Source organism: Ranitomeya imitator, chromosome 6 (assembly GCF_032444005.1).
Source record: "Ranitomeya imitator isolate aRanImi1 chromosome 6, aRanImi1.pri, whole genome shotgun sequence".
NCBI lineage: Eukaryota > Metazoa > Chordata > Amphibia > Anura > Dendrobatidae > Ranitomeya > Ranitomeya imitator.
Window position 1 is genome coordinate 331394165 of NC_091287.1, and position 27637 is coordinate 331421801.

The following is a 27637-nucleotide window of genomic DNA, read 5'->3' on the forward strand; positions in this document are numbered from 1 at the left end:
TGCACTACAGCATTAATCAGACTGGTAAGGTTGAGTTGGAAGACCTGCGGCTACTCCAACCATCTCTGCCCGCAGTCTGACCATGACACACTGGACAGATGTGTGAGTCCAGCCCTTGGGACATCATTGCCATATTGATTAAGTGGCTTAAACTTTTCTGAATGACTTATGACCCAATGCATTAAAGCTTTTGTTCCACAATTTTGGGGTAACAGTCTTGAAAACGCACAAAGTTTAGGTGCAAAATTTAGCCACTATTGGTGTCTATATACGAGTTTCTCCCACCTCTGCTGAAATGGCTAGAGCTGGAGCGGTACGGTGGCATGGTGCTCGTCAAGTTTATGACGAGTGGTGGTGTTTGCTATGCCGCAAATCCTACTCGAGCAGGGACTGGAGTAGGGTATGTGGCTAGAAGCACACAGAGGTACTGTATATGCCACTCCTTCGGTGCTTCGGATTTATAAAGTCATACACCTCTTCATGAATAAAGAGTGTCTGATTACAGCATACACCCTCATCATGACTTATGTTAACACAAGTCTTGATGAATCTTGGCATAAAATTAAAAGTTAGTAACGATATATTGCTGGAATGGAGGCCTAATGGAGTCCACATTAACTCAGTTAACCTCATAACAAGGTGTGAACCAGGCCTGAGCAATCTCAGGCAATCGTAGTGTACAGTACAGGATGGTAACCTCTTGACAGGGAGTGTACCATGAATACCTTAGTCACATGACCTGTTATTATAATCCCCATCACTACTCTAGAGCATAAGAGATATTAACTCTTTCATCACACTAACCCACTAGGAATGTTATCAATAACCTTTTAATTGCCCATAAAATCTAAATTGCCCACTTACGATGTTTCCATGAACCCACTCCCTGTTCCCAGGAGTGTGACCTTTTTAATATTGTAGACTACTTAGGCAGTTACCCATCACTGCAGGGGAAGTTAAGACTAGCTAGCTGTTTTCCACACAACCCCACATTTTTTTTAATCGTTATACTTTTTGAATTTGAAAAATCGTCATTTCCCGGCCTCTCTGACCTTTCCCGGCGCCTGTGCACTGCAGTACTTTGCTCTGCCCTCAACAGGACAGACAAAGTATGCCTGTGCCGGAGCCGCAGTGTGACTACAAGAAGAGGACGTCATCGTAAGAAGACGGGAGGCCCCGGACTGGACCGCGACGCCCATCGGATCGGACCACAGAAGGACCGGCCCTGGGTGAGTATAATCTAACCTCTTTTTCTCATCTTTCAGGATACATCGGGGGCTTATCTGCAGCATTCCAGAATGCTGAAGATAAGCCCCTGATGATGGTGGGCTAAAGGTACCTTCACACATAACGATATCGTTAACGATATCGTTGCTTTTTGTGACGTAGCAACGATATCGTTAAGGAAATCGTTCTGTGTGACAGCGACCAACGATCAGGCCCCTGCTGGGAGATCGTTGGTCGCTGAACAAAGTCCAGAACTTTATTTCGTCGCTGGATCTCCCGCGGACATCGCTGGATCGGCGTGTGTGACACCGATCCAGCGATGTCTTCACTGGTAACCAGGGTAAACATCGGGTTACTAAGCGCAGGGCCGCGCTTAGTAACCCGATGTTTACCCTGGTTACCAGCGTAAAAGTAAAAAAAAACAAACACTACATACTTACCTACCGCTGTCTGTCCCCGGCGCTGTGCTCTGCACTCCTCCTGTACTGGCTGTGAGCGTCGGTCAGCCGGAAAGCAGAGCGGTGACGTCACTGCTCTGCTTTCCGGCCGCTGTGCTCACAGTCAGTGCAGGAGGAGTGCAGAAAAGCACAGCGCCGGGGACAGACAGCGGTAGGTAAGTATGTAGTGTTTGTTTTTTTTTACTTTTACGCTGGTAACCAGGGTAAACATCGGGTTACTAAGTGCGGCCCTGCGCTTAGTAACCCGATGTTTACCCTGGTTACCGGCATCGTTGGTCGCTGGAGAGCTGTCTGTGTGACAGCTCTCCAGCGACCAAACAGCGACGCTGCAGCGATCCGGATCGTTGTCGGTATCGCTGCAGCGTCGCTTAATGTGAAGGGGCCTTTAGCTCATCTTCGATTTTGGGGGTGACAGGTTCCCTTTAAGGTCAAGGACTACTCACACAGCTGCTGGTTGAAGGTCCTTCAAATCTTTGTTAATTTCTAAAATAGTTAATAGACTATTATAAAGGTGTATTTGTATATATTGATAGCAGTATTGATAGAGAGATGTTATTCAAGTTCCTCCTACCAATGTAATTTTTACCTTTAATGTGAATTATTAGAACTTGAATGGTTAATTCATCTATGACAGTCCTCTGCGCTTATCGTCCAGATAGCAGTGTGTAATAAAATGTCCTGGGTAACATGACCACCCTATTCTTATTGCCTTATCTTCACTTTATGGATACTGGCTGACACGACAGTATGAAATGTTTTCTTTGGTGAAGCCTTCTTAAATTGAATATCCAAAAATGTAAAAAAAAATAAAAATAGTCCCCATCACTTAATTCATATGGCAACTCATCCTTTTCATTTGTCACAGGCTGCAGTCCTGTGTCTCAACTGACAAAGGAGCAGTATCATAAGCACACATGCTGGAGAAGTGTGTGATCGGAGAAGAAATAAATCTTCTACTCGGCTGACTGAGCACAGAATTTTTCTCTTCAGTCTCAGTCCTCCTTGTTCAGTCAGCAAAGGAGAAGATTTATTTCTTCTCCTGTCACAGCCCTTCTCTGGGAGCACTGGTATATGTGCTTGCAATACAGCTCTTCTGACAGTTGAGACACAAACCTTGGTTGGTGTATTTCTTCAGGCAGCAGCCTGTCCTGATGCGTGGCTAGGATGGGCTACTGTTTGAATTGCATGATGGGGGCCATTTCATTACATTCTTGGAGAGCCACTTTAATTTGTTAGAATTATATTAAGCTTGGGACTAAGAGCATTGTGTGTCCATGCCTACCACAGATCTGTTTAGTTTATTGTGCGGTGCTAGTGTTTGTGCTCTTTACTGTAGAGGAGAATTCTGAATGTTCAGTCGGGGCACACATTCTACCTAATATAATCCAAGATGGAACATACAGTACGTTGTGTTAGGAGACTGAATGGCATGTTAAAGATATGGCCAGGTGTTGTGTTCTTCACATTTAGTGTTGTCTAATGTGATTGTATGTCTGAGGCATTTTCTTTAACTGCAGAGTTACTGAACCTACTGCCGCAAGGACTGACCGAGCTTCCTTCTCCTGATAAAAGTACAGTTTCTTTACACAGTTTCGATTTTGGGGCGAAGATTAAATAGGTCAATTTCTACGTCTCAGAATATAAGCTGTGCACTCATCGGTGACATTATTGATGGCAAAGTCTGCGGGAAAACAGTAGAAACTTGATAAGGATATTTCTTTGTGTGCATTTCTCCATCTAACTGCGAGTTAACAAATGTTACAAGTCGGTTTAATGGCCTGACTTTATTTAATGTTCTTGCTGCGGCACAGCCAGTTAATTCCAGAAGTGCAGCGCATAATCAATCCTGGGCAAATCTAATTACTGTTATAAACATAACCTTGTCACCGAACAGAACGAATACATTTTTCTGATTCTAAAATATGTTTTTCTTACCCAAGATTAAGTGCAACAGATACACATTTCATTGAATCTGTTTGCTCCCATAAATAGTTTCCATGGGAACAGACACTTAACAGAAGCCGGCGCTGCCGCACAGTCAGTATTGAGTATTCACTGCTGCCAGTTGTATTGGAGAAGTAGTTTAGAGAACCAGAAAATAACAATTTTGTTGCACTTAATTATTTTTCCCTCTTTTTACATTCTCCGCATTGTCACTTTCACTTTGGCGCTGATCATGCCATGTTTCAGCGCCCCATGCTTCTGTGTTTGTGGAATGTCTGGGATAATACAGGAGATGTCGCGCCGTCCGATGCTATTTTCTGCTTATATCCTGGGTGCCTTGAAATAATTTCTTAGCACTACAATAGGACCTGAATAGATTTGGAGACTAGACTAATAACCCCTTGCCTGGCTCCGCTGACTCCTCATCTACTGCTCTCATCAGCCATCTGACTATAGATTATAATGCTGAAGTCTCACAAATGTTCACAGGGTATATAAAGTAGAAGTTATTGCAATCTGTGCATTGTATAACACAATGTCGATCATTCAGTTATCAGCTGCCTTTCATGTTCCTCTTAATACCAGCATATACGACTGAGATAATTGCAACATATATACTGCGCTATGTGGAGAAATGCAACATATCGCATGTGCTGTGCCAGTGATGTTGGATTACAGTGTTCTATTTTCTATTGTTTTACGTAATAATAATAATCTTTATTTTTATATAGCGCTAACATATTCCGCAGGGCTTTACATTTTGCACACATTATCATCACTGTCCCCGATGGGGCTCACAATCTAAATTCCTCAGTATGTCTTTGGAATGTGGGCGGAAACCGGAGTGCCCGGAGGAAACTCACACAAACACGGACAAACTCTTTTCAGATGTTGTCCTTGGTGGGGTTTGAACCCAGGACCCCAGCGTTGCAAGGCTGCTGTGCTAACCACTGCGCCACCGTGCCGCCCATTACTTATAATATACACCTCTCAAACATGTTCCGCTATGGTGTTAGATGTAGTATAAGAAACAGGCACTTCACCAATATTGAATACAATTTGGAGGCCCTACACCATTAACGGAGTTTTACTTGTTATCCTTTGCAGAGTGGCCCGAAATATCTGGCAAAATCTTCATACAGCGGGTGAAATAAGTATTGAACACGTCACCAATTTTCAAAATAAGTATATTTTTAAAGGTGCTATTGATGTGAAATTCTCACCAGATGTCGATAACAACCCATCTAATCCACACAGGCAAAGAAATCAATTCATAGATGTCCATAAACTAAGTTATGTGTAATAATGACAAATGAAACAGGTAAAAAGTATATTGATCACGCTTACTGAAATGTATTTAATACGTTGTAGAAAAGCCTTTGTTAGTAGTGATGAGCGAGTATACTCGTTGCTCAGGTGGTCTCAGAGTATTTGTGACTGCTCGGAGATTTAGTTTTTGTTGACACAGCTGGATGACTTGCAGCTGTTAAGGTACCGTCACATTAAGCGACACTGCAGCGATATAGACGAGCCGATCGCTGCAGCGTCGCTGTTTAGGACGCTAGGAGACGTCAAACACGGCAACAGCTGAACGATGCAGGAGCGATCCAGTGACATACTTATCGTTCTCGCTGGTTGTTAGCTCCATGAAAAACCATTGCAGGCATCGTTGCTTTTGCTGTCAAACATGACGAGTCACGCCGACCTGACGACCAAAGAAAGTTCCGGACTTCTAGCTACGACCAGCGATGTCACAGCGGGATCCTGATCGCTGCTGCGTGTCAAACACAAGGAGATCACTATCCAGGACGCTGCAACATCACGGATCGCTGTCCTCGTTTTAAAGTTGCTCAGTGTGAAGGTACCTTTAGACAGCCTGAGTACATGTGGGGATTCCTTAGCAACCAGGCAAACAATAGAGTTTTGCTTGGTGAGCCTACATACAGGTCATGGAGGTTGAGTGCATTACTTACCGTATATTATTTTTCTGAAACAATTGTTCCTGCTTATTCCAGGTCTTTCTGTAGATCTCCACAGTTGGTCCTTGGCTCCTCAACATCACTCCTGATAATACTTTTCATTCCTCTGTCTGAAATCTTGGGAGGAGCACCTAGTCATGGCGGGTTTATGGTGAAATGATGTTCTTTACACTTACAGATTATGGCTCCAACAATAGTCACTGGAAACTTCAGTAGCTTAGAAATTCTTCGGTAAGCAATGCTGTCAGTATATTTTGAAACAATAAGGTTGTGAATGTCTTGAGACAGCTCACTGATTTTACCTATCATGAGATGTTTCTTGTGTGGCACCTTAGTAATGAGACACCTTTTTATAGGCCATCAGTTGAATCAGCTGATATTATTTTTCACTAAGTGGCAGCATTGCTTTCTAATTATTGATAGAAAGCTCTATGTTTCTTCATGTGTTCAATATTTTTTTCCCTGTTTCATTTCTCATTATTACACAAAACTTAGTTTATGGACATCAGTGGTTTCATTTCTTTGCCTGTGTGAGTTGGATGGGTTATTACCGACAGCTGGTGAGAATTTAATGTCAATAGCACCTTAAAATGTATTTACTTAAAAATTGGTGATGTCTTCAATACTTTTTTCATCTGCTGTATGTTACTTTCTGATGACTTTGGCAAGTATTTAAATTTGGATATCTATGAGTGCATGTGGATACCCATAATGATCTATCATTAGGCGTTTGCCACCTAATGTGATGGTAATATAATGTAGGGGCAGAGACCCTAATTCCAGTAATGTAATTTATTGCACTGCCGGCTGTAGTTTTGATAAAATCACAGTTTTAGCAGCAGGAGATTATCACTAGAGAACTAGTAAACCTACTGTCATGTATGTTATCCTCCATATTCATGAGCTCTGTATTATCTCATCCCCACCACTTATTGGCAACTTTCAGCCTATGCACAGTGTACATAGAAAACTGCCAATCAGTGGTGCGGGTGGGGTTATACGGAGCTCAGCATTCAGAGAATTAGTAGATCTGCAGCAGACATAAATAGTGATTTAATCAAAACTACAGCAAGCAGCTCATTAAGTGACACGTCTCTGGAATTAGGGTCTCTACTCCTTCATCATGCTGCTCTCAGAATGGGGAAGCAAAAAGCTTGTGAAAGATTCAATTTAAATTTGTGCACATTATTTGACCACTATTTACATGCATTGTACTCAGAGGTGGATTAAGGGTAGCCAGGGCCCCGGGCTGTTCAGACACTGTGGGCCCCCCCGGTCATGTGACGGGGGTCATGTGACGGGGGTCATGTAACGGGGGTCATGATATACCCGAACCAGATTATTCCAGAAAAATGGCCGGGCCCTACTCTACTGTAACCTATTAAATATTTGTTAAAATCTGCAATACAATTTAGGTATATTTTGACCAATAATATCACATACAAGGAACAAATACCACCGCACCATGACCAGACCACAAATTACAACCACAGTGATCGAATATCACATACAAGGAACAAATACCACCGCACCATGTCAAGACCACATATTACCACCACTTGGTGACCAAATAGCACATACAAGGGACAAATACCACAACACCATTTCCAGACCACATATTACCACCACATAGTGACTGAATACTACAATACTGATCAGTAATAAAAAAAAACAAAAACACAATACTATCACCATAAGTGCCAGTATTCACAGGACATCTGTACTTAGTATGCAGTGTCTGTGTAGAGGTAATACAGAGATCACTGGTGGTATTATACACAGGAGCTCTGTATATAATGTATAGGTAATACAGTGATCACTGGTGACATTGTACACAGGACCTCTGTATATAGTATACAGTGTATGGTGTCAGTGTATAGGTAACACTGACTCACCAGTATCGTCTCTAGGTGAAGTCCTTCATCTTTCATCCAGCACAGACCGCCATCATTTCTTCCAGCAAGGACTTGTTTCTGCAGGAAATAACAGTTATCTCGAGCTCCGCTTGCAGGACACATTACTTAATTTTTCACAACTTCTACATTACACCACATGAAGAAAAAAAGGCGATATAGTGTCACTCTACACAGTAACAGGACCGCGCCCCCCCCCCCCCATTTAAAACAGTACACTCAAAAAATAAAATAAATACATCCGTGCAGTAATAATATCCCTTAATTAGCCCCTATGGTAATAATATTCCCCACCCTAGCCCCGTGTGTCTCATTCCTGGCTCCAGCCATGTGTTCTCCCATCCTGCACTCATGAGTATCCATTCTACACCATATGATCTCCCCATCCTGCCCCATCTGTCTCCATCGTATCCATCCTGCCCCATGATCCAATCCTGCCCCATGTCTTTCATTCTGCCCCGTATCTCCAATCATGCCCCGTGTCTACATTCTGCTCATGCCTCCAGTCGTGTCCCAGTGTGTCCAGCAATCTGCCCCAGTGTGAACAGCATATTACCCCCCGTTTTTCCAGTATATTACCCCCAGTGTGTCCAGCAATCTGCCCCAGATAGTCCAGCATATTGCCCCAGTGTCCAACAATCTGCCCCAGTGTGTCCAACAATCTGCCCCAGTGTGTCCAACAATCTGCCCCAGTGTGTCCAGCATATTACCCCCAGTGCGTCCAGCAATCTGCCCCAGTATGTCCAGCATATTGCCCGAGTGTGTCCAGCATTGCCCCCAGACAGTGTGTCCAGCAATCTGCCCCAGTGTGTCCAGCAATCTGCCCCAGTATGTCCAGCATTGCCCCCAGTGTGTCCAGCAATCCGCCCCAGTATGTACAATTGTCCAGCATTGCCCACAGTGTGTCCAGCAATCTGTCCCAGTGTCTCCAGCATATTACCCCCAGTGTGTCCAGCAATCTGCCCCAGTATGTCCAGCATTGCCGTCAGTGTGTCCAGCAATCTGCCCCAGTGTCTCCAGCATTGCCCCAGTGTCTCCAGCATTGCCCCAGTGTCTCCAGCATTGCCCCAGTGTCTCCAGCATTTCCCCAGTGTCTCCAGCATTGCCCCAGTGTCTCCAGCAATCATCTGCCCCAGTGTGTCCAGCAGCATTGCCCCAGTGTGTCCAGCAGTCTGCCCCAGTGTCTTCAGCAATCTGCCCCAGTGTCTTCAGCAATCTGCCCCAGTGTGTCCTCCAGCATTGCCCCAGTGTCTCCAGCAATCTGCCCCACTGTGTCCTCCAGCATTGCCCCCAGTGTGTCCAGGAATCTGCCCCAGTATCTCCAGCATTGCCCCAGTATCTCCAGCATTGCCCCAGTGTCTCCAGCATTGCCCCAGTGTCTCCAGCAATCTGCCCCAGTGTGTCCTCCAGCATTGCCCCAGTGTGTCCAGAAATCTGTCCCAGTGTCTTCAGCATTGCCCCAGTGTCTCCAGCATTGCCCCAGTGTCTCTAGCATTGCCCCAGTGTGTCCTTCAACATTGCACCCAGTGTGTCCTCCAACATTGCACCCAGTGTGTCCAGCAATCTGCCCCAGTGTCTCCAGCATTGCCCCCGTGTCTCCAGCATTGCCCCAGTGTCTCCAGCAATCTGCCACAGTGTCTCCAGCATTGCCCCAGTGTCTCCAGCATTGTCCCAGTGTCTCCAGCAATCTGCCCCAGTGTCTCCAGCATTGCCCCAGTGTCTCCAGCATTGCCCCAGTGTCTCCAGCAATCATCTGCCCAGTGTGTCCTCCAGCATTGCCCCCAGTGTGTCCAGCAATCTGCCCCAGTGTCTTCAGCATTGCCCCAGTGTCTCCAGCAATCTGCCCCAGTGTCTCCAGCATTGCCCCATTGTCTCCAGCATTGCCCCAGTGTCTCCAGCCCCACTGCGTCCTCCAGCATTGCCCCAGTGCCTCCAGCATTGCCCCAGTGTCTCCAGTAATCTGCCCCAGTGTGTCCTCCAGCATTGCCCCAGTGTCTCCAGCATTGCCCCAGTGTCTCCAGCAATCATCTGCCCCAGTGTGTCCTCCAGCATTGCCCCCAGTGTGTCCAGCAATCTGCCCCAGTGTTTCCAGCATTGCCCCAGTGTCTCCAGCATTGCCCCAGTGTCTCCAGCAATCTGCCCCAGTGTCTCCAGTAATCTGCCCCAGTGAGTCCTCCAGCATTGCCCCAGTGTGTCCATCAATCTACCCCAGTGTCTCCAGCATTGCCCCAGTGTCTCCAGCAATCATCTGCCCCAGTGTGTCCTCCAGCATTGCCCCAGTGTCTCCAGCATTGCCCCCAGTGTGTCAAGCAATCTGCCCCAGTGTCTCCAGCATTGCCCCAGTGTCTCCAGCATTGCCCCAGTGTGTCCTCCAGCATTGCCCCCAGTGTGTCCACCATTAGGTTATCAAAAAACAAAACAAAAAAAAACAAAAAACAAACAGAGTCTCCTCACCTGACCAGCGCTCCAGGCGGCGAGCTCCCTCCAGCAGCGCACACTCGCCGGTGACTGACAATGACGTCAGACGCTGGGGACGTGTGCGCTGCGGCCCACTTCAGCTGCCAGCCTCCAATTGGCTGGCGGCTGTTGTTAACTATTGACGTGCGGGAGCGCGCCCGCACATCAATAGGAAACCGCCGCAGCGCCGGAAGGGGCCCGGTGAGCAGATGAGAAGGGGCCCGATGTGGGCCCCCTCTCTCTGCCGTGAATAACAAAGAGCAGGCAGGCACCACCGCCAGGGATCACCTAAAGCAGGGGTCCCCAACTCCAGTCCTCAAGGCCCACCAACAGGTCATGTTTTCAGGATTTCCTTTGCACTGCACAGGTGATGCAATTATTACCTGGGCAAGACTAAGGAAATCCTGAAAACATGACATGTTGGTGGGCCTTGAGGACTGGAGTTGGGGACCCCTGACCTAAAGCATGCTACAAAACAACATGGCGTATAAACAAAGAAAGAAAAGCGTAGCATGCAGACAAAAGGGATCACCACCAAGAGTATATATCAAAGTATACAAATTTTATTAAACCACACAAAAAAACACTACACAAAATAGTTAAAAACACTTAAAATTTGCAAAGGCATAGCAAAAAGACAATGAAACCCAGACCTGTAATAAGGTCAAACAACCGTGCCACCCATAAAGCTATCTCAGAGTACAAAATGAAAATTCCCCCAGTGGCTATAAAGTAGCCAGAACATAGGGCATCCTATACTACCTGCTAGAAATACATCGGGTCTCCAAGATGGCATCCCCACAAGAACTGTAAGGGCAATCAAAGATGGTAAAGTAAACGGGTGGCACCGGGCACAGGTGCCCAACGCGTGTTGCCAGAGAACTGGCTTCTTCAGGGGCAGTAGTGGTAGTGTCTAGAAACGGTGGTTAAATACCTTATGGATGATAGACAGAGTAGACTCAGCTGGAGACAGGAGGTGTGCGGGCTATGATTGGATGAAAAGCGTACAGCCAGGGATCGGAAATGTCCTGCAATGCCCGCGGCTGCGCAGTAAAGAGGAACAGTGCAGCATACCCACTCCCTGTTGCCCGCCCAAACGTAAGCGCGCAGGCGCCATGCGGCGCACGCGCACTACACAAGGAGCGGGCGAATTACAGGTGGAGGACACCTACATGAGGGACCCGCAAATGAGCGCTTGCGTAGTAGAGCGCTTGAAGTCTCAGTCTCCCGTCCCAAGATGTCTGCCCTGGGCCCACCATGCACGCGCAGTGGGCCGAGACCGGACACCGAGAAGACAGGAGAGCTGAGCAGGGATGACCAAATAAGATAAATAGCACTCCAGGCGAGTGGGTGTGCACTGGTTATGGAGCAAATGTGCCCAGTACATGCAACAAAAACGTCAAAATAGAACATGCATCCAGGTACAAAAACCCCCCCATGATGGCCGCCCCGGACCCAGAGCGCATGCACAAACCAACGCACGCGCAGTGGGCCAAAGAAGGGCACCAGGGAGGCAGAGGAGCCAGAGACATAATGGACAAAATAAATAGCCACAAGAAAAGCAAGGGGCAACAATAAAGGAAGAGCCTACAGATATCAAAAGAGTCTATAGGCAGACCAGTGTAGAGAGTGGCATCAAAAAATGTCCAGAGATATTCAAGGGTGTAGTGATGCAACCTATACATGATATCATATATGGAGTCCCAGATAAAAACAGAGTCTCCTCACCTGACCAGCGCTCCAGGCAGCGAGCTCCCTCCAGCATGGCACACTCGCCGGCGACTGACAATGACGTCAGACGCCGGCGACGTGTGCGCTGCGGCCGACTTCAGCTGCCAGCCTCAAATTGGCTGGCGGCTGTTGTTAACTATTGATGTGCGGGCGCGCGCCCGCACATCAATAGGAAACCGCCGCAGCGCCGGAAGGGGCCCGGTGAGCAGATGAGAAGGGGCCCGATGCGGGCCCCCTCTCTCTGCCCACCGGATCCGGGGGCCAACAAATGCCGGCGGGCGTTCACAGTCACACTCGGGCGGATTATCAGAGGGTCAATCTGTGCGGTAGCCCAGGGCCCCCCCACACCAGTGGGCCCTGGGCTACCACCCATATTGACCCTCTGATAATACGCCCCTGATTGTGGCGTTTGTTACTCCAGTCCCTGACTGGATAAACATGTCTTGCAACACACCACTGCTACGTTACGCCAAATCCATAGAGTGGCAAGCGCCTCTTAATAAATTTGATGCATCTTATTCACTGCATGTTCCTGATTAAAGAGGTTATCCAAGACAATTGTATTGTTTACTTTTCGGCTTAAGAACTTACAGGCAGTTGGATCCTAACTACTTGACGCAGACCGATGTCAGCTCAGAGTAGTCACACACTGCTCCTAGCGGCCATTCTGCGACATCATGTGGACAAATCAGCTGCTTCTCTTCTGTTCTGTTGTCTTGCTGATTGACAGCCAGTTCTCAGCTGCCTAACTGAGGGACGCTAGCGATCAATCAGCATGCCATTGTCAGCCATGTCCCGTTGACAGCCTGGAACAGGTAGAGGTGCTCTAATAATGTGAGATCAAATATTGCAGCAGAATCACATACAGGCCTGTGACTGTTCTGAGGCGGCACTGGGTAGCAACTAGCTGCCTGTCAGTTCTTAGCCCCATGAGAAAAAATAAAATTGGCCCAGATAACCCCTTTAAGACGGAAGCATGAAACTGTAGTCTTCATGAATGAGGGCCATAGTGTTTTAAAGAGGACCTGTCATCAGGACCAGGTATGCTAAACTAGAGGTATGGGCATAAAGGCGCTGTTCTGCTGATCCTGAGTGTGGAAATTCTCAGCCTGGTTGTTCTTTAATCCTTATTAGAGGTTTGGGTTCAATAGGTGTTAGGCTCTTCCTGATGTACAATGTGTAGGGTCTTCATCTCTGCCATGGCCCCCTCAGCTGCCTCTGGTGTTCTTATCTTCATACTGGTTACATTTTTGAACCGATGCCATGCCAACCACATGCAGCGCTTGTGCAGATTGATCTGGTCGCAGGCTTCAGTAAAATAGTGCTGGTGTCGGCGCATACGCACATTGACCTCCCGGCAATCTTCAGTAAAATGATATCGATGGCAGCACAAGCGCAGATTGAGAGCTTGTCTTATCATTGAGCCGAGATCTAAATTTGCATTGGCACCATTTTCCTGAAGCCCAATGCAAGATGAATGTGTTCAAGCACCGCCTGGGGTTAGGATGGCAGTGGCGCAAAATTTTAAATTTTATGAAGATATGAACAACAGAGGCAGCTGAGGGGCCATGGCACAGACGAAAACCCTACTCACAGTCCCACCCCAATGCATGAACAGCTTATTGCACTGTAGCATAGCGACTGGTCATGTGAATGATGAATGGTATGTATCGCAGAGGTGGGTGGCCCTGTGATGGAAGCCTGGGTATGTTTTGCTCAAGCAGATCTACTGCTTAGGGGTTTGTTTACATTGGGAAGGCTTCCAGGTGATTGGAGAGACGGGTGGGTTCAGTCACCTACAAACCCAGCCAAAGAGGCGTGTCTGAACACGTAAGATGGTTTTGTGTGTAAGGATCTGTGGTGATGTCATGCTCAAAACCGACTGAGACGGTTCTCTCGACTGGTAGGGAAAGGTGACTGACGTGTCATTACCAGTAGCAACCACTAGAGCTGAGTACGAGGTTGTGCGGATGGAGGCACTGACACAGGGGAAGGATAGTCCTCCCCAAGGTAAAGTCAGGATGGCAGGGGTAGCCATAATAGAAATTGTGTCCTGTGTGATGGCCGACTGCAGGTTACAGGATGACCGATTGGGTGGTGGTGACTCCCATTCAGATGTTGACGCCAGATGGAAGAGTTAGAGGCAGTGACTCCTCCCTTAGCTCACGGATTAGTGACCTAAGCGGGAGATCCTGTAGCAGAAGAAATGACAAGGGGTCATCCTTATCAAAGCGTGTGACGGAAATGGTTGACAGACGGTTTGATTGTCAGGGACGACAGAGAAGGGTCTCTGGTCGGGTAATAGAAAGTGCCAAAGCCCCACGGCTTTAGGCAGAGGGGGGGAATATGTAGCATAGCGACTGGTCATGTGAATGATAAATGGTATGTATCGCAGAGGTGGGTGGCCCTGTGATGGAAGCCTGGGTATGTTTTGCTCAAGCAGATCTACTGCTTAGGGGTATGTTTACATTGGGAAGGCTTGCGGGTGATTGGAGAGGCAGGTGGGTTCAGTCACCTACAAACCCAGCCAAAGAGGCATGTCTGAACACGTAAGATGGTTTTGTGTGTAAGGACCTGTGGTGATGTCATGCTCACCTGACTAGCCATGTGACAGGTACCTGGGTGTGGTTACACCTATGTAAAGGAGGTGTGTGTAGCACATGGTAGGAGAGATTGAGTGAGTGTCTGTCAGGGTGGACACATTTTCGTGTGTCCTGGCAGGACACTGCAGAATGGCCTGTGTGTTGGACGGTTCCAATTGGGGACCTCCTGGAAGCACACAGAGACCATTGCAGGCTGGAGAGCCTGCGTGCTGGACATAGACCTGGACGGTCGGTGTTGGAGGCTCCTGGGAATGGAGTTGTCCTTGAAGCACCTGGAGACCATAGACCTGGACGGTCTGTGTTGAGGACCTGGGACTGACCTGAAGTCCGTGTAAGGAGTGGAACTTCTGAGAGGTAACCCCGGACAACAGGATTATAATATACAGCAGAGAAGCCTATCTGCTAAGTGAACTGTCTAGTGTTTCATGGCTGTAATGAAATGGACTGTACCCTGTCTGGTTTATGCGGAGTTTAAATAAACCATATGGACTGATATGTGTGAGTTATCGTGCCTGAAGTGTTTATCCTGCTGCCAAGCGAGTATCCCCAAGACCCGTAGCTGGTGAAACGCTACAGCACCCAAACTTCTAATGATCATCAAATTTCTACACTACTAAATCAGTATGACAGCGCCATTATGCCCATACCTGTAGTTTAATGTGTCTGATCCTGATGACAGGCTCTCTTTAAATACCGCTGTAACAGTTTGCAGCAGCCTAATTGGAATTACAGCTGCAGCGAGAATATGAAGTTCTGTTCTCCCTGTGTATGGAGATCTGACTATACACAGCTCTGGCGCTTCCACAGTAACTGGAAACAAGAGGCTGCACGAAGAATATGTCAGCTCCTCTCTGCAGCCGCGCTTCCAATGAGACTGCCATGTATGTTTAAATCTATATTTGCTTGCAGATTTCCATCATGGCTGCGGGTAAATACCTTTCTGGGGAGATTTTGGTTTTTTTTTGCTGTCAGGTTCCCTTTAATTACATATTGTTTTACTACATCCAGTGCACCGTTTGGCTTATACCTCATTGGTATTTGTGCATATTGTTATGGAGAGGATAATGCCTGATCCACCTAATGCATTCCATGGAGGACCCTTTTGCATTTTCAAATCTTTTTTTCTTCTTCATAGTATAAAACCACTATAGTTACTCAGCACTGAAAGAATATGTAATAAGATCCTTTTACCATAATGTCAGGAAATAAATGAATGCTGCTATTCATCATTTGGCGCCATTAAACGTGAGATATGACAGTACTGCTAATTACTGTGTGAGTCGAGTGCATGCACCCTCTGATCAAATAATTATTGGCTCCAGACGTTACCTCCATCTCCTGTTCACACTGCTGCTTTGGTCCTGCCTTTAGGATGCTTTATATACTTACATTAGTTTCCTGAAATAAAAATATAATTACCTGTAAGTTTTAATCCAGGACTTGTCCTTGGTATATACAGTTAGGTCCATATATATTTGGACAGAGACAACATTTTTCTAATGTTGGTTATAGACATTACCACAATGAATTTTAAACAAAACAATTCAGATGCAGTTGAAGTTCAGACTTTCAGCTTTCATTTGAGGGTATCCACATTAAAATTGGATGAAGGGTTTAGGAGTTTCAGCTCCTTAACATGTACCACCCTGTTTTTAAAGGGACCAAAAGTATTTGGACAGATTCAATAATTTTAAATAAAATGTTCATTTTTAGTACTTGGTTGAAAACCCTTTGTTGGCAATGACTGCCTGAAGTCTTGAACTCATGGACATCACCAGACGCTGTGTTTCCTCCTTTTTGATGCTCTGCCAGGCCTTCACTGTGGTGGTTTTCAGTTGCTGTTTGTTTGTGGGCCTTTCTGTCTGAAGTTTAGTCTTTAACAAGTGAAATGCATGCTCAATTGGGTTGAGATCAGGTGACTGACTTGGCCATTCAAGAATATTCCACTTCTTTGCTTTAATAAACTCCTGGGTTGCTTTGGCTTTATGTTTTGGGCCATTGTCCATCTGTAGTATGAAACGACGACCAATCAGTTTTGCCGCATTTGGCTTGATCTGAGCACACAGTATGGCTCTGAATACCTCAGAATTCATTCGGCTGCTTCTGTTCTGTGTCACATCATCAATAAACACTAGTGACCCAGGGCCACTGACAGCCATGCATGCCCAATCCATCACACTACCTCCGCCGTGTTTTACAGATGATGTTGGTATGCTTTGGATCATGAGCTGTACCACGCCTTCGCCATACTTTTCTCTTTCCATCATTCTGGTAGAGGTTGATCTTGGTTTCATCTGTCCAAAGAATGTTCTTCCAGAACTGTGCTGGCTTTTTTAGATGTTTTTTAGCAAAGTCCAGTCTAGCCTTTTTATTCTTGATGCTTATGAGTGGCTTGCACCGTGCAGTGAACCCTCTGTATTTACTTTCATGCAGTCTTCTCTTTACGGTAGATTTGGTATTGATACGCCGACCTCCTGGAGAGTGTTGTTCACTTGGTTGGCTGTTGTGAAGGGGTTTCTCTTCACCATGGAGATTATTCTGCGATCATCCACCACTGTTGTCTTCCTTTGGGTGCCCAGGTCTTTTTGCATTGATGAGTTCACCAGTGCTTTCTTTCTTTCTCAGGATATACCAAACTGTAGATTTTGCCACTCCTAATATTGTAGCAATTTCTCGGATACGTTTTTTTCTGTTTTCACAGCTTAAGGATGGCTTGTTTCACCTGCATGGAGAGCTCCTTTGACCGCATGTTTACTTCCCAGCAAACCCTTTCAAATGCAAGCACCACACCTTAAATCAACTCCAGGCCTTTTATCTGCTTAATTGAGAATGACATAACGAAGGGATTGCCCACACCTGTCCATGAAATAGCCTTGGAGTCAATTGTCCAATTACTTTTGGTCCCTTTAAAAACAGGGTGGCACATGTTAAGGAGCTGAAACTCCTAAACCCTTCATCCAATTTTAATGTGGATACCCTCAAATGAAAGCTGAAAGTCTGAATTTCAACTGCATCTGAATTGTTTTGTTTAAAATTCATTGTGGTAATGTCTATAACCAAAATTAGAAAAATGTTGTCTCTGTCCAAATATATATGGACCTAACTGTGTATATATATATATATATATATATATATATATATATATATATATATATATATATATATATATATATATATATATATACACACACACACACGATGGGCGTTCATTAAAGATTTCCCCTAACCCACTTCTATTTATCAAAGGATGCTGAAACTGCACATGTGTAGTGCTATAAGTCTCTATAGGTTACCTGCCAATTTACAACTGAGAACTGATAACGGTCTTGATTTTACAGGTGCTGAAGTGGTGTGAGGTTTGAAAATGGCCCCCGTGGAATACAGAGCAGTCATCAAGTTCCTTTACTTGAAAGGCCGCACACACCAAAGAAGACGTTCGATGAGATGAAAGAGGTTTATGGTGATGATTCCCCATCATATGATGTAGTCAAGAACTGGCATCGTCAATTCAAATGTGGTCAGACTTCTGTGCAAACATTTCCAATTCCAGGGCGACCCCACTCTGCTATTGATAAACACACCATCCAGCAAGTGGAGGACACCATTTTGGAAAAGTGTCACGCAAACATTCACCACCTAAAATGGTGGTCAAGATTAGCGTGGGGTCCGTGGGAAAAATTGTAAAAGACCATCTTCACATGCATAAGGTATCCGCTCGCTAGGTTCCCCGGCTTCTCGCACCTTTGCAGAAGCAGGAACAAGTTGAATGCTCTCAGGCTCTATTGACGATGTGCCATAGAAACCAGGAGGACTTTTTCAGCAGACTGATCACTATGATCCTGAGACTAAAGTCCAGTCGATGTAATGGAAACATCATGACTTATCGCCTGTAAAGAAGGCACGTGCCCAACCCTCAGCAGCAAAGGCCATGCTCACAGTATTTTCGGACCAGCACGGAATAGTATTGATGACTTTCATAGCAAGGGGTACCATGATCACTGGTGTATACTATGCTTCACTGCTGCGGAAATTGCAGGAGGCCATCAAAACCAGGAGACGTGGCATGCTCAACAAAAGTGACCGCCTTCTGCAAGACAATGCACCAGTTCACAACTCACATGTTGCCCAAATGGAAGCATGCTCCTGCGGCTTTGAAATTCTACCGCATCCCCATTATTCACCTGACCTCGCTACATAGGACTTCCACCTCTTTCCAACAATGAAGTTATTTTTGAGGGGCAAACTATTTCCAGATGATGAGATTCCGATTTTCGAAGGCATAACATGGCTTTTAGAGCAACCTGTCGACTTCTCCAAGTGAGGTGTTTACAGATGCTTAAAGAGATGGAAGAAGTGTGTGTCCCTAGGTGGCACCTATGTAGAGAAGGATTAATAACTGTGCCAACCTTCATTGCTGTCAGTCCACAGGAAGTGGGTCAGGGGAAATCTATAATGAATACCCCTCGTGTATATATATGTGTGTGTGTATTTATTTATATATATATATATATATATATATATATATATATATATATATATACACTGCTCAAAAAAAATAAAGGGGGCACTTAACAGAATATATCATGAAGTAAATCAAACTTCTGTGAAATCAAACTGTCCACTTAGGAAGCAACACTGTTTGACAATCAATTTCATATGCTGTTGTGCAATTGGAATAGACAACAGATGGAAATTATTGGCGATTATCAAGACATGCTCAATAAAGCAGTGGTTCTGCAGGTGGGGACCACAGACCACATCTCAGTACAAATGCTTTCTGGCTGATGCTTTCGTCACTTTTGAATGTTGGTTGTGCTTTCACACTCGTGGTAGCATGAGACGGACTCTACAACCCACACTAGTGTATCAGGTAGTGCAGATCATCCAGGATGGCACATCATTGTGAGCTGTGGCAAGAAGGTTTGATGTGTCTGTCAGCGTAGTGTCCAGAGGCTGGAGGCGCTACCAGGATACAGGCCAGTACACCAGGAGATGTGTAGGGGGCCATATAGGGCAACAACCCAGTTGCAGGACCGCTACCTCAGCCTTTGTGCAAGGAGGAACAGGAGGAGCACTGCCAGAGCCCTGCAAAATGACCTCCAGCAGGCCACAAATGTGAATGTGTCTGCACAAACAGTGCGAAACCAACTCCATGAGGATGGTCTGAGTGCCCGACATCCACAGATGGGGGTTATGCTCACAGCCCAACACCGTGCAGGACAATTGGCATTTGCCACAGAGCGCCAATATTGGCAAATTAGCCACTGGCGCCATGTGCTCTTCACAGATGAAAGCAGGTTCACACTGAGCACATGTGACAGAGTCTGGAGAGCGATTTGCTGCCTGCAACATCCTTCAGCATGACCGGTTTGGCAGTGGGTCAGTAATGGTGTGGGGTGGCATTTCTTTGGAGGGTCGCACAGCCCTCCATATGCTCACCAGAGGTAGCCTGACTGCCCTTAGATTCCGAGATGAGATCCTCAGACCCCTTGTGAAAACATATGCTGGTGTGGTTGGCCCTGGGTTCCTCCTAATGCAGGACAATTCCAGGCCTCATGTGGCTGGAGTGTGTCAGCTGTTCCTGCAAGATGAAGGGATTGAAGCTATGGACTGGCCCGCCCATTCCCCAGACCTGAATCCGATTGAGCACATCTGGGACATCATGTCTCCCACCATCCACCAACGTCACATTGCACCACAGACTGTCCAGGAGTTGGCGGATGCTTTAGTCCAGGTCTGGGAGGAGATCCCTCAGGAGACCATCTGCCACCTCATCAGGAGCATGAACAGGCATTATAGGGAGGTCATTCAGGCACATGGAGGCAACACACATTACTGAGCATCATTTCCTTGTCCTGAGGCATTTCCACTGAAGTTGGATCAGCCTGTAATTTGATTTTCCACTACGAATTTGAATATCACTCCAAATCCAGACCTCGATGGGATATTAATTTTGATTTACATTGATCATTTTTGTTTTATTGTTCTCAAAATATTCAACTATGTAATGAATAAAGATTTGCAACTGAAATATTTAATTCATTGATATCTAGGATGTGGTATTTTAGTGTTCCTTTCATTTTTTTGGGAAGTGTATACCATTATATATATATATATATATATATATATATATATATATATATGTATGTATGTATATATACATTGTACTGTATAAGCTCGTAAATATGGAGGTTTACTTGTGCTCTAGTGAAGATCTCCTGCTAATAAAACAGTGATTTTATCAAAACAGCAGCAAGCAGCTTAGTAAGTGACACATCACTGGAATCAAGGTCTCTGCCCTTACATTATGCTGCGCTCTGATTAGGTGGAAAAAACCTGGCGACAGATTCCCTTTAATTCCATTCCCCTGAGAACAAAAAGAAGGTTGTCCCTCCACACCACCTTTTAGCTTTAAACGTGGACATGTCGATTGCACCATTTTTTTCTAGTTCATAGATTTGAATGAGCAGTTCCTTAATTGACCCTTCTCGATGAAATAAACCCGTTATGCAGTGATTGATACATTCTATTTGCTCTATTATTCTGGTCACCCTAGGGCTGCTTCCACTGGCAGGGAATTGGTTAATCTAACGATATTTGGGCACCTCTGGGAAATTTGTTGTGGAAGACTTGGTAGAATGCGAGCTCCCTAGGCTGCAGTTTAACATGTTTGTTCCATCTGTCTTGCAGAGTGCCTGGAATCACAATTGCTACAGACATCATCTGTGGATTTCCTGGAGAGACAGATGAAGATTTTAAGGAGACGTTAAAACTAGTTGAGGAGTACAAATTCCCCAGTCTCTTCATTAATCAGTTTTACCCGCGCCCGGGGACCCCAGCTGCTAAAATGGCGCAGGTTCCAGCTCATGTGGTAAGCGATTCTGTTCCAGATGAAGGTGTGTAGCTTTGGAGGCATTTCCTGGAGGGTGTTTGCACAGGGAATGGCTTTGCGGTTGGCAGGGAGAGAATCACAAGGTACATGCCCATATTATGTTACCTGGATGCTACAAGCTCTCACATCTCATTAGTGTTGTTCAGTTAAAGCCAGTAGTTTTATTTACTAGTAACTTTTCATGTCCATGATTATCCTAATGTTTGTAGTGATTTGTCTATGGGACATTATTAAAGGCACTTTAATTGCTATAGTTTTTAGTGCAGAAATGTGAATGTGTTTTCTGATCACAGTTATTGTGCTCTCTCTCGTGACCCCTCCCAATCTGCCACCTGAATAAGCAGCTATGGACCCCAGCTGACATTGTACCACCGGGTGCCACCTTCACGTGGTACGTGACAATACAGCTGGGTTGTGTTGGCCTTCACAGGCTTTAAGATGTTGTCTTGGAGTTTGTAATCTTCGGCTAATTGTAGAAAATGGTATAAACTATTGATAAACAATATAAGTCTCATGTGTTCGACCTCCTGAGAGCTGCCCAGGTGTTCTCTATATCGTCGCCATGTTGTGGTACTGTATAGGCTATATACAGTGACTGACTAGTTACCACCTTGCCCGGATTGATCACAGTGATCACATAGTGGTCAGAAGCCCTGCAGACTAGACAAAGTAATAAAATACTTGCCAGACACAGATGAAGGCAGAATAAACATCAGGCAGGTGACATGTTGACTGGGCTGGAGTTGCTTGCTATCTGGCCAGACCACCACCATCACGACTTCTTCCTTATCTTCAAGATTTGCTCATAAAACCAAAACCGCAGTAAACGTAAGGTTATATTCACACATGCAATGTGACATCAGTAAGCATTGCTGGATCAGCTGTACAAACACCACTGGCACCCAATCAACTCCTTTGGCTTATAATGGGGGTCCGACACATTCCATGATTTTGATGGGAAAAATAGTGCTGCGTGCAGCACAATTCCTTCTTGTCTTTTGATCAAATTTGTGCACATATGAACAAATCTTGATTTATCCTCACAGCAGATTGTTAAAGGGAATAGATCACCCCATTTTAGGCCTATAAGCTAAGGCCACCACCATCAGGGGCTTATCTACAGCATTCTATAATGCTGTAGATAAGCCCCCGACGTAACCTGAAAGATAAAAACAAGTTATATTATATTCACCTTGGTGGTCCAGCACCTGCCATCTTCATACAATGACGTCCTCTTCTTTGCTTCCTGCCGTGGCTCCTGCGCAGGTGAACTTTATCTGTCCTGTTGAGGGCAGAGCAAAGTACTGCAGTGTGCAGGCGCTGGGCCTCTGACCTTTCCCGGGCCTGCGCACTGCAGTACTTTGCTCTGCCCTCAACAGGACAGATAAAGTTCACCTGCGCAGGAGCCACGGCAGGAAGCAAAGAAGAGGACGTCATTGTATGAAGATGGGAGGCGCCGAACCGGACCGCGACACCCATCGGACCAGAACGAACCAGGACCGCCCCTGGGTGAGTGTAATCCAACTTGTTTTTCTTATCTTTCAGGTTACATGGGAGGGCTTATCTACAGCATTACAGAATGCTGTAGATAAGCCCCTGATGGCGGTGCCCTTAGCTTATAGGCCTAAAATGGGGTGACAGATTCCCTTTAACCCCTTCATGACCGGGGGATTTTTCGTTTTTCCGTGTTCGTTTTTCGCTCCCCTCCTTCCCAGAGCCATAACTTTTTTATTTTTCCGTCAATTTGGCCATGTGAGGGCTTATTTTTTGCGGGACGAGTTGTTCTTTTGAACGACATCATTGGTTTTAGCATGTCGTGTACTAGGAAACGGGAAAAAAATTCCAAGTGCGGTGAAATTGCAAAAAAAGTGCAATCCCACATTGGTTTTTTGTTTGGCTTTTTTGCTAGGTTCACTAAATGCTAAAAATGACCTGCCATTATGATTCTCCAGGTCATTACGAGTTCATAGACACCAAACATGACTAGGTTATTTTTTATCTAAGTGGTGAAAAAAAATTCCAAACTTTGCTAAAAAAAAAAAAATTGCGCCATTTTCCGATACTCGTAGCGTCTCCATTTTTCATCATCTGGGGTCGGTTGAGGGCTTATTTTTTGCGTGCCGAGATGACGTTTTTAATGATAGCATTTCGGTGCAGATACGTTCTTTCGATCGCCCGTTATTGCATTTTAATGCAATGTCGCGGCGACCAAAAAAACGTAATTCTGGCGTTTCGAATTATTTTCCCGCTACGCTGTTTAGCGATCAGGTTAATACTTTTTTTTTAATTGATAGATCGGGCGATTCTGAGCGCGGCGATACCAAATATGCGTAGATTTGATATTTTTTTTATTGATTTATTTTGATTGGGGCGAAAGGGGGGTGATTTAAACTTTTATGTTTTTTTTATTTTTTTCACATTTTTTTAAACTTTTTTTTTAAACTTTTGCAATGCTTCAATAGCCTCCATGAGAGGCTAGAAGCAGGCATAGCACGATCGGCTCTGCTACATAGCAGCGATCTGCTGATCGCTGCTATGTAGCAGAATTGCACGTGTGCTGTGAGCGCCGACCACAGGGTGGCGCTCTCAGCGACGGGCAATCAGTAACCATAGAGGTCTCAAGGACCTCTATGGTTACCATTCACAAGCATCGCCGACCCCCGATCATGTGACGGGGGTCGGCGATGACGTCATTTCCTGCCTGCCCGACCGGAAGCGGTAGTTAAATGCCGCTGTCTGCGTTTGACAGCGGCATTTAACTAGTTAATAGGTGCGGGCAGATCGCGATTCTGCCCGCGCCTATTACGGGCACATGTCAGCTGTTCAAAACAGCTGACATGTCCCGGCTTTGGTGCGGGCTCACCGCGGAGCCCTGCATCAAAGCAGGGGAGCCGGCATCGGACGGTATAGTACGTCCGATGCCGGTAAGGGGTTAATAATGAATCCATTACTTTTGTAAAGTGTTTGTTCTAAAGCTGGATGTGAACAAATGTGCCCACCATGAGTGATGCCACAAGGTTTATCATCAATCTTAACCTGTCACCTGAATAGTAAAATTGCCATGTTTAGGGTATGTGCACATGATCAGTAATTGCTGCAGGTTGGACGCTGTATATTTATGCAACTTCAAACCCGCAGCAGCCAGATCTTACAGCATAGTGGATGGAATTTCAAGAAATCCCATGTCCACTATGAATCCCATGTCCACTATGCATCCAGAGATGCCCACTGCTCACCCGTGGAGACTGACATGCGGCTCGTCTTTCCAGACCGCATCATGTCAGTTTCTCTTGCAGAGAAATCTCACCCATACGATGTATTGGACAGTTCAGTGAACACATGCAGAATCATGTGCGTTCAATAGCCGGCAGCGCTTTGGATGCAGCGGACATGTGCTTCATCCAAACTGCTGGCTGTTACTTATTTCTGTGTGATTGGCAAACTTGCAGTTCAAAATTGTAAGGTTACTCGGAGAAACACCTATAGCAGCTGTAATGGTGGCCATATCATCCAGCTTTATATTTGGAAATGACTAACAACTTGGGAGCTCAGGGAGCTATATAGAACATATAACATTATATGGAGAAGAATAGCTCACCACAGAAGCTGACTGATGGGACACGTCCCTCAACCACAGACTGGGCTGTATCAAGAAGAGTCCCCCTGAGGAGCCTGAGTTGAAAGCGAAGTGATTGTCCATGCTGTGACACAATCACTGCACCTCTGTACCATAGTACACCATGAATATTGGCTTATTTATAGCAATCTCCGTCCACAGTTCATGGACCATGTGTGGACCATCATGTCTGGACCTGAACACATCCACGGCATTGGCTGGCAACTTCTGGTCAGGAGATCCGCAGCTGCACATCACAACCCATACTCAGACGATGAATTGTAGACAGTAAAGCTGGCCAAACTCTGTGACCACCTACTATTATAGACAATTGCTCCCACCCAGAAGGGTAATGCTGAGCCCTTTATCCCCACAGAGAATCTGTCGGTTTTTGCTATGTAATTTAAAAAACAGTAGGAGATAGAGGCTGAGACACCGATTTCAGGGATTTGTCACTTGTCAAAGTGTATGCTGTTGTGTACCAACTGTGAAGGATTTTTCACTAAGAGATTAGCATTGCCAGATTAGTCCAGCAACTAAACACCTCACTGTCTATGAGGTGTCTATGCATGGAGAGTCTGGTGTTGGCGTGGTTAGCTTTCTCGGCTCTGCTTCATTCTAAATCTAAAAGCTCTGTGTCAGAACGGCTACACCCAGTAAGTGATACATCGTTGGATTCAGGTTCTCTTTGCCTACATCGCGTTGCTCTCAAGACGAGGTAGCAGAAACCTGCTGACGGATTTTCTTTAACTTTACATTTCAGAGTGTAAAAAGCTATTTCAGAATTGCAACTCCTAGTGTGAGCTTTCTGCCTGTGCTTCAACTCATACTAAAAGACACACTGAGAGTAGTAGTCCTACAATAGATTGTTTACTCTTGAAAATACTCAGTAGCTCTTGCACAGTTAAAAGGGTTAATGGTGTTAAAGGGAACCTGTCACCCCGAAAATCGCGGGTGAGGTAAGCCCACCGGCATGGGGGGCTTATCTACAGCATTCTGTAATGCTGTAGATAAGCCCCCGATGTTACCTGAAAGAGGAGACCTTTCTGGCGCCTGCGCACTGCAGTACTTTCCTCTGCCCTCAACAGGGCAGACAAAGTACGTCTGCGCAAGAGCTGCGGCATGAAGACCAGAAGAGGACGTCATGGAATGAAGATGGGAGGCGCTGGAGCGGATCTGAGTCACCCATTTGACCGAACCGCAGCGGGACCACCCCTGGGTGAGTATAATCTAACGTCTTTTTCTCCTCTTTCAGGTTACATCGGGGGCTTATCTACAGCATTACAGAATGCTGTAGATAAGCCCCTGATGCCGGTGGCTTACCTCACCCACGATTTTCGGGGTGACAGGTTCCCTTTAATAACGGACAGGTAACTGGGTGGAGCGACAGAAGAAGCGGCACTCTATTGCCTCCTCTTCTGCCCAGGAGCTGTGGTATGATCAGACCATGTTCCTGTACGGTCAGGCACAGCCATTACACAGTACACGGCAGGGCCACATTTTTAAGATTATCACAGAGAGTCAAGTGCATACAAGAATAACAGAGGGATGAACTTTAAACTCAATGTACATAAGCCAATATACAATGACAAGAGCAATGTATGCTGAGAAGTGATGTACAGGAAGTTCCAGCTCTTATAGTCCTGGTAGAATACTGATGAAGACGATTCAATAACATAAAAAGAATTACAGAGCACTGGAATCATAATAATAATAATAATAATTTTATTTATATAGCGCCAACATATTCCGCAGCGCTTTACAAATTATAGAGGGGACTTGTACAGACAATAGACATTACAGCATAACAGAAATACAGTTCAAAACAGATACCAGGAGGAGTGAGGGCCCTGCTCGCAAGCTTACAAACTATGGGGAAAAGGGGAGACACGAGAGGTGGATGGTAACAATTGCTTTAGTTATTCGGACCAGCTATAGTGTAAGGCTCAGGTGTTCATGTAAAGCTGCATGAACCAGTTACCTGCCTAAGTATGTAGCAGTACAGACACAGAGGGCTAATACTGCATAAAGTGTATGAGAACATGATGCGAGGAACCTTTTTTTTTTTTTTTTTTTATTATAAATAGGCCACACAGGGATCGTTAGGTTAATGCATTGAGGCGGTAGGCCAGTCTGAACAAATGAGTTTTTAGGGCACGCTTAAAACTGTGGGGATTGGGGATTAATCGTATTAACCTAGGTAGTGCATTCCAAAGAATCGGCGCAGCACGTGTAAAGTCTTGGCTGTTCTTGCACATGTTACAGGTACACTGTAGATAGCATAAAGTGTAGCACCATTTTTTTCCTTTGCACTGTGATACATTTTGTCTAGCTTCAGTTTTAGAGCATTCTAGTCTCTGTTTAGGTGGGATCTAAAGGGGTGTGCAGCTGTATTTCTCTTTTGTCTCATTGGGGGACACAGGACTGTGGACTGTGGGTGTATGCTACTGCCTCCAGGAGACTGACACTAAGCAAACATAAAAAAGTTAGCTCCTCCGCCATATACACCCTGACACTGGCCACAGGTTAATCCAGTTCATGCTTAGTGTCTTTAGGAGGCACATGTCTGTTTTTTCTCAGACTTACATAGTAACATAGTAACATAGTTAGTAAGGCCGAAAAAAGACATTTGTCCATCCAGTTCAGCCTATATTCCATCATAATAAATACCCAGATCTACGTCCTTCTACAGAACCTAATAATTGTATGATACAATATTGTTCTGCTCCAGGAAGACATCCAGGCCTCTCTTGAACCCCTCGACTGAGTTCGCCATCACCACCTCCTCAGGCAAGCAATTCCAGATTCTCACTGCCC

The 27637-nt window shown here is 45.6% G+C and overlaps 1 protein-coding gene across 1 annotated transcript in view; it reads left to right on the plus strand.

Moving 5' to 3' along the window:
* The window catches only part of CDKAL1 (CDK5 regulatory subunit associated protein 1 like 1), a 1139765-nt gene that overhangs the window by 811943 nt on the left and 300185 nt on the right, over positions 1 to 27637 (plus strand). The window contains exon 12 of the mRNA XM_069730862.1: positions 21003 to 21183. Within this exon, the coding sequence (XP_069586963.1) occupies positions 21003 to 21183 (181 nt within the window). The remainder of the gene's footprint in view (positions 1 to 21002; positions 21184 to 27637) is intronic.